Here is a 12,588-nt window from a genome sequence, read left to right on the forward strand (position 1 = left end):
ACAACAATATGTTTACTTAATACTTTTGCCTTCTTGTTTGCCTACTGTCACACCTCCTTTTTACCTACACCCCGTAAGGAATGTATATAAGGGAGTTTTTTCAATTAAAGGACAATTGAAACGGGATCATATTACTAAAAGATTCAGAGTCGCCACTTGGGATAATTTTATGGTGTCCCAAGTCACCTGTTCAAATCCCGAATCGAGGAAAAGATTGACTCTGTTTAACAGTCTGCGAATCAGAAATCCGGGTAAGGAATTCTGTTAACCCGGGAGAAGGTGTTAGGCACTCCCGAGTTCCGTGGTTCTAGCACGGTCGCTCAACTGTTATATTCGGCTTAATTATCTGAATTTAGCACATGTTTTAGCCTATAGTTCAATTTTAACATATTAACCGCTTTTAATCATTTTTAAGAAGATTGCAACGTTACTAAAACACGTCTTGAACCACGTCACATAAATGCACCCGTGGTCTTTGACATATTTTAATATTGTTGGGATTTGGATTTGGGTCACATAAATGCGCACCCGAATTTAGGAAGGTAATTTATTAAAATAACACGCCTAAAGCAACTACGTGTTAGCAACTTTGCGGGGGCCATGAAAATTTGCTAAATGACATGCCTCGAATTATAAGGATTTTAAAAGAAATAATTAAGCGAGGGCCACACATTTGAGATTTTATTTGGTGCGGCGCACCTTGATTCCATTTCTAAAAAAACTAGTCACTTGGAAAAAAAACTTAATGATATTATAATTACTTCAACCCTAAAGTTCACGCTTAAATCGCTTGATCAATAAGGAATGGACATGCGAAATTTTCACCATTTTCTCCCTAGGCTTGGTTAGGCTCGAGGGCTTAATTGTCAATAGCCCAAGGCGTGATCCATATGAGCAAGGTCGGGTTCATACTATTGCCCACATCAAGAAGTACGATTGCAGGAAAAGGGAAAGGGAGTCCGGCATAACTGGGCCAACGTTGGTGGCCCAGTGTTTCAGTACCAGATTTTGTAAGAGTAATACCGATTTGCATGAGAAAGACCCCTTGGGTTTGAGTAAGTGCGAACAGAATTTAGTTGCATGCAAGGGCACATTTGGGTATCACATATGCTAACAGGATAATAAAGTATTCATATTGACTGGGTCAGCGATACACAAATCAAAATTCACGCCTGCTGTCTTGAACCTAAGCTGGACTTAAATTTTGACGGGGATTCATGCTTCCAACTTTATTCAGAGACGAGAGTCAAAGATAAAAAAAACTGAAACTAATGCGGTTGTGTAATGGCCGTTGGCTGAACATTACAATGGAATAAGATAACACATGAATTCAATTAACACATCACCACCACTAATATATATATCCCATTGAAAAGTTCTGATTTCCACCCTAACCTTAATATTTTAACGGATCCATGCAGATTTCAACGGAATGTACTGGTTTTAGCCTAACCAAATAGACCTGGACCCTTTGTACAAACACCGAACCCAGATTTATTTGCCCATTGGCCAAGCCTACCAATTCTCTATCATTATAAACTAAAATTAAAGCTAAGAGAGAGAAACAATCAAATGAAGCAAGCAACCAAATTTACAGTAGAGCCTGACAACTTTCAAAGATAAAATAGAAACAGAACTCCATATTTAACTAAGTATTACGACACAAATGACAGAACTCATTCAAATAACTTCATCTTCTTCCCTTTCATATGCCAAGGTGGTGGAGAATACCTGGTTACAATAGCAAAACAAACAAATCCAAAGGAGTGAGGAATTAGCAATACGCAGCAGCAAAAATAGCACCAACAGCAGCAACTCAACCCAGAAAATGAATTTGAAGTAAGAAAAAACTGTTTCAATTGAGCAATAACCAAGCAACTTCACAACCAAACTTTAAACAACCAAGTCTACTCCATTCCCACACTAGATCATTGGACAATCTTCAGAAAACTACAAGTCTCTTAAAATTATAGAAGGGAAATGCGATGGAACAGTAATTCTTCCCCCTCTCTTTTGTTTTCAGCTATTTTTTATTTTTCTCGATTTTTGTCTTGAAGTTCTAGCCGCCTCTATTTCTGTATTTTCAGCTCTTAACTCTAATTCTTGGGTCTGCCTTGAAAGGCAAGTTTTGGATGCCTTTATAGGCAAACTACTAGGGAAGACTTAGCTTGCACTTTGCCCCCTTTCTAATTTTCATTTTATCTTAAAACCCCTTAGCCAAAAATCAGATTTTTCACATTAGTCCCAACCTCAGCTTCCAGGAAGCTTCCCTCAGTCAGTTACAAAAGATTCCCCAGCCTAGATTACCCAAATTACCCTTGCGGCCCCTGAAATTTACATTGTACTCAAATGGGCTATGGGTCAAATTGACCCTGAGTCGAATCCTTTAGACAACCAGCCCAAAACTGAACTGAAAGGTATAAAACTCCAACCCAAACACAATCAAACCAACGTTTCTGAATTAACATGAAACAAGCAGAAAATATAAACAATTCGAGCCTTTTCTTTTATCTTTATCCAATTATTGAACTAACATTACTGACTGTTGAAACTAACTAATAAACAGACTATTTGAACCAATTAACTAAAAATGAAAATCTTCTTTGAACTAATCATGCATGGGAAAAAGAATGACTTTAAAACACTAAGAAATCCAGAAGAAGAGGAAGAAGCAGATGACAATAAAAGAAGAAAAGAAGCAAAAAAGAAACGTAAAGAAAACCAAGGAAATACCTAAAGGCACGGACAGACTTGGAACAACTTAAAGCCTCCGTCAACTTTCTTGACAAGAACAGTCTTTAATCGGGTGTTTTCGTGTGAAAACACACGATTAAAGGCCATTATAGCCTAGAACCGTCAAAACCCCTGTTGGATTTGGATTTGTGGAACTAGGGTTTTTTTCTGATTTGAGATTCGAACAGCTCCGGGGAGATTCGAGGGTAGTGGGTTGGGTATCTGGGATGGAGAGGTTATGGTGATCATTTTGGGTTGATTTTGTGGGAAAAGGAGTCGACACCGCCAGGCAGGGGGTTGGGAATTCTAGGACGGCAGCTAGGGTTTGAGGTTTCGATTTAAAATTCGAACGGTTGGGGTTCGATTTGAGGGAAAAGGGGCGCGGATCTGGGATGTGGAGATGGAGGAGGGTATTTGGTGTAAGTTTGGTGGCGGTTTGCAGTGGCGCCACCACCGGCAATGGAGGATTTGGGGGCGGCTAGCTAGGAATTCAGAGGAAAGTCCCAGGAGGGGTGTTTGAAAGGGACGAAATGAGGGGGGGTAGGGTAGCGTTTGGACATATAAATATCCTTACCTTCCCAGTTCTGATCCATTCGATCAGATCAGTTCAACGGTCGAGATGAAGGGAACTGGAATGGCGTCGTTTGGTTGAGTGGGGGGAACCGGACCGGGTCAGGGGTGGAGCTGGGTATGGATTGGGCGAGTTTTAAGGGAAAATCCAATTGGGCTTAATAATTGAAATACTACTTAGCCCAAAATCTGATCCACGCCTTTCTTTTCTTTTTCTTTTTCAATTTTTCCCTTTAAATTCTTTTAAATTAAATTAAAATTAAAAATAAAACCTAAATTAATTCCTAATCAACTATCTGATCAAATTGAATTAATTAATTCTAAATAATAATTACCACCACTAATCAAATGCCAAAATAAAGAAAACTAACAAAATTCGAAAAATTAAAAATAAAGTGCAAAAATGAACTATTTTGTGATTTTTCCCATTTTTATAAAACACTAAATTACTAATTAATTCAAAAATGCAAAAATTAAATCCTAAATGCAAATGCAACATATTTTGTATTTTTCATTAATTGAACAAATGAAATGCACAAACAAATGCAAATAATTAATAGAAAATGCCACAAAATTGCAAATAATGAAAAGAAATTATTTTGTTTTGAATTTATGGAAGTAATTCATATAGGGCAAAAATCATGTGCTCACACCTACTGCTTGTGTTTAGTCCAGTACTTAATTTAGCATGCTATAATTTCCTTCTACCTGTTTTGAATCTATTATGTGTCCTAAACCCCAACCCCAATGTGTTGATACTGATGGTTTGTTTGAGGCATGACAGTATTAAGGATTGTTGTCTATGACTCAAACGTGATTCCCCTGGGATCATAACCTCTATGTTACCATTATGTGATTGTGTATTCTGGTTGATTTTGTAAACATAACAGCACTCCCTATTGCTATGCATGCCCAGAATTAACTAATGTCTAAGTGACGAGGCCAATGCATATAAGATCTTGCTACTCGTACTCTGTCAATTTCTAGTATAGTTTATGATATCATCCCACAGAGATTGGAGAATCTAGCTACAAACATATAATATTCTTACTACTATTTGAGAGAATCAAATTGATGAAATTTTGTTTGTTGAAAATTTAAATTGCTTAAGTTGAAATAAAATAATTTTTGGAAGATTTATATTTAAAAAGAGTTGGGAATCATTGAATTCACTCGATAGCGTGATAATAATAATAAAATCTTAGATTCTACATATATTTCTCTTAGGAATAACTGTTTATTGCTAATACAATTATATTCTGCTCACTAAGAAATAATCAATTAACAACACTCCGCGAGGTTATGTAAATCAATTGATATATTACTTGTGATGATTAAACCGAAATAATTTTCTTGCCTGAATTGTGCTAAAAGATAGCAAAAACCTCTTGCGATTACTTTTTACTAAAAATCAATAATCTTGCCAACTACAACTCCTCCGTGAGAATTAGAATGGCAGTAAGCAAGATTACAGACTTGGAATGATAGCTTAAAAAGAATTACTCTCGCTCTATTATTTTACTCAATAGTTATCATATATTAATTTTGCTTCGTGAGAATTACAAAATTGACATACAACTAAATTTGAAGAATAAATAGATAGAAGTGATAATAATTAATTAAAACTAATATTCCAGCACAATATAGAAATATAATTAGAAAGTTTCAGGTCACATGTAGTAAAATTGAGATTAATATTGTAATGCTATCGAGCTTCATCAACTATCCCAACAAAAGAGATTACTCTATTATGGAGTATTTAAATCTCACAAAGAAAGAAATTCTTAAAATACTATCAACACTCTTAGAAAATTCAAAGATTACAAGCTAAAAATGAAATAGATAAAGAGAGAAGTAAAGACCAAAGCTAGAGAAAAGTTGCTAATTAGGCACGTATGATCTTCATCCTTTCAACACAAACATCCTATTTATAGAAATCAAATCTCATAAGGTGACACGATGTCTCGTGGTTCTTTTGCCATGATGCGTCGTGCTTCTATTACCATGATGCGTCGTGCTTCTATTGCCATGATGCTTCGTGCTTCTCTTTTATTCCTTTATTTGCTTTATCATGATATTTTTATTTCCTGCAAAATACTAATAGAAAATACAGATAATTGACATATATATATATATATATATATATATATATATATATATATATATATATATATATATATTATTTAAAATAATTTATTTTTAAGTATATAATATATGAATATTTTATAGTCATCAAACACCCCCGCACTTGAATCCTTGCTCGTCCTCGAGACATTAATTTTATTAATAATTGTTGTTTCTTGTAGAGTAGAAAAGTAAAAAAATAAAGTTTCACATAAAATTCAAAACCTATAAGTTTTTCATGTCGACAAATCTATACTTTGTTTCTGCTTCATCTTTTGTTTGCCAAAAAACTTCAACTCCTCTTTTGATGAACCTTTTGAGATTGATAACATTATGATTACAATTTCGAGTTTCTCAAATTTTGTCCATAGGCTTGCCCTTCATGTCAGTCTCCACTAATGTAGAATCAACACTAATTTCTAAAATTATTTTAGGACTTTTTCAGGCTTGTAATGATAGGCTTAATGCTGGTAAGGTAAAAGGATATATTTGTAGTGACTTTGTTCCAACCAACTTTATTATGAGAGCCGATTATTTTATCAAAGTAACTATGTACAACTCAACACAAGAAACTAACTCTAGAGATTGGACTAGGTCCCGGTCTTCAATTTCATAATTAATATCACTTAAGTCTTCATTTATCTCAATAGATTTCTTAAATTCAAGCTTCTTGAACCAATAATTTATTTTACAGGTATATACACCTTGTTTTCCTCTTCTTCTTTTTTTAAGAGTAAAATAGAACATTTACTCCATAAGTATTCCTTCATCACTTGCTTTAATAATTATTTTTTCTCAACTATAACCGGAAGGAGTAGTATCGATCTTTTTGTAGGATAAACCAATATGGTGTGTCAATAAAATTTGGTTTATCCCTCTTTTTTTTTTGGGGGGGAGGGGGTGCTCAAAGTTGGGTGCTAAAAGGTAAAATATAAATATTTGTGGTTAAAAATAGATAGGCTAAAAAGGATATCAAAGAAAGCCTAATTTTATTCTAAAAATAGTGTTGTCTAGAATTTCGCCTTGATAGACATTTGGGGCAATTCTAACAGAATTTTATTGATTCTACCTGTTGAGATCATAATGCTTCTCAATTCCAACACTTTCTCAAATTTGGAGATACTCGTGTTTGCCTTCACAAAAATAAAATCACAAACTTGGAAGTTAGATGGTATAAATGAAAAAAATTGTGTTTTAAAAATATGTAAACTTTTACTTTAAAACTTTAATATTGTACAAGAACAACAATTAAGAATAAAATAAAAGATGGATATATATAGAAAGAGAGAGAGAGAAAGAAAGAAAGAAAGAGAGAGAGAGAGAGAAAGAGAGGGAGAGAGAAGAAAAAAACTTGAAAGTGTGTGACAACACATGTTTTTATATGTAATAGACTGACTAATTTAAAACCTTATCAGTCATTTGGTCCTGGTTTAAATATAAACCAACAAATTTACCTGTGCCAACATTTTCAATTGATTCATTAAATGGTTAATCAACCAGTTACTTAGGCATACCAATCACCATAGAGTTACTCCTACACAGGTGACTCTGTTTTTGTAGAGGCCTTCATGAGATGTTCTGGTTGTACAATAACCTGGATATTGACTTGATCAATTGATTAAGCATTTAATTACCCAAATCTATGTCAGACTTATGAGGCTCCACTGCTTCTCCCTCAATGGCTACGGGTTTTGTATCTTAGTTCTGAGTTTAACGTCGTCAGCTCGACTTACTAATTGCAGAATTCATCAGTCTATCAAATTAACCGATGGATGTTGTTTAAAATGTCTTCCATAGTACAATTTTGGCATGTGACCATTTACCTTAAACTTGCCTCCTCCATTTTTCGGAATTTCAATTGCCCCGTACGGAGTAACACCTATAATATTGTAAGGACCCGTCCACCTGGATTTTAATTTTCCTGGGAATAACCTGAGTCGGCTATTGTAAAGAAGTACATGATCTCCAATTTTGAAACTCTTTGGTCGGATCAACTTGTCATGCCATATTTTTGTTTTTTCTTTAAAAATTTTAGCATTTTCATAGGCTCCCAATCTTAGTTCTTCCAATTCATTAACCTGAATAAATCGCTTTTTACCAGCGGAGGTTAAATCAAAGTTCAGTGCTTTCAATGCCCAAAAAGCTTTATGTTCTAATTCTACGGGCAAATGGCAAGCTTTTTCAAAGACTAATCTATACGGAGATGTTCCAATTGGCGCTTTGAAAGCCGTTCGGTATGCCCATAATGCATCATCTAATTTTAAAGCCCAGTCTTTTCTTGAGATTCCAACCATTTTTTCAAGAATTCTTTTTAACTCGCGGTTGGAAACCTCAACTTGCCCTTGAGTTTGAGCATGATATGGTGTTCCTGTTGTGTGAGTCACATTATATTTTGACAGTAAAGCAGAAAATTGCCTATTGATGAAATGAGTTCTTTGGTCACTAATGATGACTCGCGATGTGCCAAATCTGGTAAAAATATTTTTTCTAAGAAAATTATACACTGTACGAGCATCATTCTTTTTTGTAGGGATGACTTCAACCCATCTTGATACGTAATCCACACCCCACAAGGATATATTCAAAAGAGTGAGAAGAAGGAAAATGACCCATAAAATCTATTCCCCAAACATCAACTATTTCACATACCTGTATTGATTGCAGTGACATCTCATCTCTCTTGGTGATATTACCTGTTCTCTGACACCTGTCACATTGTGATACATATGCTCGGGCATCCTTAAAGAGTGTGGGCCAGAAGAATCCGGCTTCTAAAACATTAAAAGCTGTTCGATTTGCTGCATAATGTCCTCCAATTGCTCCATCATTATAGTGATATAGAATTTTATTCATCTCTTCTTCAGGTACACACCTTCTAATGATATTATCTGCACAGTTTTTGAATAAGTAAGGTTCATCCCACAAATAATACTTTGCATCAGATATAAGCTTTTTTCTTTGCTGGTAAGAGTAATCTTGCGGTATCCACTTTCCAACTAAGTAATTCGTGATATCTGCAAACCAGGGTGGTTGAGTCACAATTGTGTCAACTGAAAAAATATGTTCATCAGGAAATTCTTCTTTTATCTCATTAAACTCAAGGGGAGGATTTTCTAATCTAGACAAATGGTCAGCTACTTGGTTCTCTGTCCCTTTTTTGTCCTTTATCTCAAGGTCAAATTCTTGCTGAAGTAAAATCCATCTTAATAATCTAGGTCGAGCATCTTTCTTAGCTAAGAGGTATTTTAAAGCTGCATGATCAGTAAAAATAGTGACCTTGGTTTCTATCAAATAGGAACGAAATTTATCAAAAGCAAACACTACTGCTAGTAACTCTTTTTCTGTCGTGACATAATTCACTTGAGTCTCACTCAATGTCCTTCTAGCATAGTAAATGGGACGAAAAATCTCATCCCTTCTTTGGCTTAAAACAACTCCAACTGCTGTATCACTAGCATCACACATGACCTCAAAAAGTTGGTTCCATTCAGGGGACACAACTACATGTGCAGTTGATAACTTTTCCTTAAGGGTTTCAAATGCTTTCACACAGTCACCTGAAAAATCAAACTTAGTGTCTTTCATCAAGAGGTTAGTCAGCGGTTTTGAAATTTTTGAGAAGTCTTTTATGAATCGTCTGTAAAACCCTGCATGACCTAGAAAGCTTCTAATTCCTTTCACAGTTGTGGGAGGGGGTAATCCTGCTATAAGATTAATTTTTGCCTTATCAACTTCTATCCCTTTAGCAGTGATTTTATGTCTTAAAACAATTCCTTCAGTAACCATAAAATGACATTTTTTCCAATTAAGAACTAAGTTTGTTTCTTCACATCTTTTAAGAACTAAGGTCAAACGGTTAAGACAATCCTTATATGTTTTTCCAAAGAGTGTAAAATCATCCATTAAAAATTCAAGAAATTTGTCAGTCATGTCAGCAAAAATTGCTGACATGCAACGCTGAAATGTAGCATGGGCGTTGCACAAACCAAATGGCATTCTCCTATAGGCATATGTTCCATGAGGGCATGTGAAGGTTGTCTTATCTTGATCTTCTGGTGCAATTGGTATCTGATTATATCCTGAATAGCCATCAAGAAAATAGTAAAAATCATTTTCGGAAATTCTTTCCAACATTTGATCAATAAATGACAAAGGAAAATGATCTTTTCTAGTGACATCATTGAGACGTCTGTAATCAATACAGACTCTCCATCCTGTAACAGTCCTGGTAGGTATGAGCTCATTATTTTCATTTTTTATAACTGTCATACCTCCTTTCTTTGGTACTACCTGAACTGGACTTACCCACGGGCTGTCAGAAATGGGATATATAATACCTGCTGCCAACAACTTTACGATCTCTTTTTTTACTACTTCTTGATTGCTGGATTCAATCTTCTTTGCGACTGGATTGTTGGCTTGTAGCTATCCTCCATGAGGATTCTATGTGTACAAATAGCCGGACTAATCCCTTTAATATCTTCTATAGTCCACCCAAGGCTCATTTGTGTGCTTTCAATACTTTATCAAACTATTTTCTTGTTCTGCAGTAAGAGAAGATGAAATAATTACTGGAAATAATTCTTGCTCAAGATAAACATATTTCAATTGAGAAGGGAGAGTTTTGAGTTCAATTTTTGATTGAACTTGTTCAGATTTCATCTCTTCTTCTTCTGAATCTTTGTCCAATATTTCAACTTCTCTTCTGATGGTGGGATCATCGTCCTGTGTGGTGCTTGATTTGATCAAACATCTTTCCATTGAATCTGGAATTAATTGATCATCTTTAAATTTATCTTTAAGATAACTAATCATGTCAATTGAAAAACATGAAGATGATGTTTCATCTCCTGAATATCTTAGTATCTTTTGCATATCAAGTATGACTCTTTCTTCATCAACTCTTAAAATTAATTGTCCTTGATGAACATCTATAATTGCTCTTCCTGTAGCAAGAAATGTTCTACCTAAAATTATTGGTTCATTAGGACATTCTTTCATTTCAAGTACTATAAAATCTACAGGGAAAACAAACTTATCTACTCTTACGAGTACATTTTCAATTATTCCCTTAGGTTTCTTAGTACTTTGATCTGCAAACTGAAAAGAAACACTTGTGTCTTTTATTTCACCAAGATCTAACTTTTTAAAGATAGAAAATGACATTAAATTTATTGAAGCTCTAGAATCACAAAGTGCTTTTTCAAAATATACTCCTCCCAAAGTGCATGGAATTGTAAAACTGCCTAGATCACCAAGCTTTTGTGGTAGCTTATTTTGAAGTATAGCACTGCATTTTTTCGTAAGTATTACCACAAAAACTTCTTCTAATTTTCTTTTACTTGGCAAAATTTCCTTTAAAAAATTGGCATATGAAGGCATTTGTAACAAAGCATCAGTAAAAGGAATACTGATGTGAATTTGTTTTAAAATCTCCAAATATTTTGCAAACTGGTTGTCAAGCTTTTCTCTTTTCATTTTTTGTGGAAAGGGAATATTCACAAGGAGAGGAGTTAATTTTTCAATATTTTTTTTTTCTTGACTTCATTCTTTTCAGATGGTCCAGAGGGTATTTCAATATTCTTACCGTTGTTTACCTGTTGTTCTAACTGGTCTACATAGGGTTTACCTGACCGTAAGGTGATGGACTTAAGGTGCTATTTTGGGTTTTTCTCTGTATTGCTTGGTAAGGGACCTTGAATCTTTTCTAAAACAAGAGCTGCCAATTGGCTCAACTGTATTTCCAGATTTTTAAGGGATGAATTTTGGCTCTCCATCTTTTCATCAATGACTTTAATATACTTATACAGAAGATCATCAAGACTTGAATGAGCTTGTTGAGGCCTTTGCTGATAGGGCCCTGCTTGTTGATAAGGTCTAAAGTTTGATTGACCATGGTTTGGATTCTGGTATCCGGGTGGACCCTGTATTTGTTGCTTCTGGAAGCTTTGAGAGTTCTCTGCACCATTTGGATTGCTCCATTGAAATCTTGGATGTTTCTGTGCCATTGGACTACCAAAAGGATACTTCTTGTAACCGATGACATTGACATGTTCATCATTGTGATTGGTTGCTTGACATTCATGGTTCTGATGATTTCCTCCACACATGTCACAAGCCTCAGATTGGCTTAGTTGTTGTGTATTCACCTGAAAAGTTTCAAACTTTTGTGCCAAAGAAAAAATTTGTTGTGTTAGTGTATTTAAAGCATCAACCTGATTTACTGTAGCGGCCTTCTTGATAATTATACGCTCAGATGGCCATTAGATGGCATTCTCAGAAATTTCATTCAACAATTGCAATGCTTCCTCTGTTGTTTTTTCCATTACTGAACCTCCTACAGCTGCATCTATCACATTTCTAGAAGAGGGTTTTAAGCCCGTGATAAAAAATATACAATTGCATATGTTTAGGAATATCGTGGTGTGGACATTTTCTTAACATTGCTTTTAACCTTTTCCAAGCTTGATAAACTGACTCTGTGTCAGTCTGCAAGAAATTAGATATGTCTTTTCTTAACTTTGTGGTTTTAGTAGGGGAAAAATATTTGATTAAAAATTTCTGAGTCATTTGATCCCATGTGGTAATGGAACCTTGTGGCAAACTTTGCAATCAAGTCTTGGCATCTCCTTTTAAAGAGAAAGGAAATAGCCTTAATTTGATAGCTTCAGGAGGTACTCTATTATACTTAGTTGTTTCAACAAGTTCCAAAAAGTCAATTAAATGACTGTGTGGATCTTCACTTGCGTCTCCAGTGAAGATGCAAGACTGTTGAATTGTTTGAATCAGGCCAGTCCTGATTTCAAAGTTGTTGGCTGCCACTGGAGGTTTTCTGACACTAGATTCACAGTTGAAGCGGTCAGATCTAGCATAATCCCTTAGGATTTTGTTTGTTGGCCTTGGCGCCACTTCATCAAATTGATCCTCTATTTGGACTGGTGGTGGTACTTCGCGTGAGTTGATATTTTCTACTTCCTGATTCTCCATACCTTCACAAGCTATGCTTTGGGAAGATAATGTTTGTCCTTTCCTGCGCAATCGAAGAGATCTTTCAATTTCAGGATCGTAATTGACCAACTCTTTTATAGAAGAGCGGGTCATAAACTACTCAAAATTCTAAAAAAAAACAAACTGAACTTATCTCCTAAAGTGGTAGTAATA

General features: G+C 35.0%; 2 protein-coding genes and 1 non-coding gene across 3 annotated transcripts; 1 reads left to right on the forward strand and 2 right to left on the reverse strand.

Annotated features, from left to right (window-relative positions):
* Positions 1-7,175: 7,175 nt before the first annotated feature.
* On the reverse strand, positions 7,176-7,721 carry LOC138879615 (uncharacterized). The gene has a single exon (XM_070159232.1). It carries the CDS (start codon positions 7,719-7,721, stop codon positions 7,176-7,178), a length of 546 nt encoding a protein of 181 aa, XP_070015333.1.
* Positions 7,722-9,942: 2,221 nt separating this feature from the next.
* LOC138879616 (uncharacterized) lies at positions 9,943-10,905 on the reverse strand. Its single transcript, XM_070159233.1, has one exon. It carries the CDS (start codon positions 10,903-10,905, stop codon positions 9,943-9,945), a length of 963 nt encoding a protein of 320 aa, XP_070015334.1.
* Positions 10,906-11,842: 937 nt separating this feature from the next.
* On the forward strand, positions 11,843-11,949 carry LOC138880552 (small nucleolar RNA R71). Its single transcript, XR_011403286.1, has one exon. It is a non-coding gene; the product is annotated as a small nucleolar RNA R71 (small nucleolar RNA).
* Positions 11,950-12,588: the final 639 nt, after the last annotated feature.

Source organism: Nicotiana sylvestris, chromosome 10, assembly GCF_000393655.2.
Source record: "Nicotiana sylvestris chromosome 10, ASM39365v2, whole genome shotgun sequence".
Classification (NCBI taxonomy): Eukaryota; Viridiplantae; Streptophyta; class Magnoliopsida; order Solanales; family Solanaceae; genus Nicotiana; species Nicotiana sylvestris.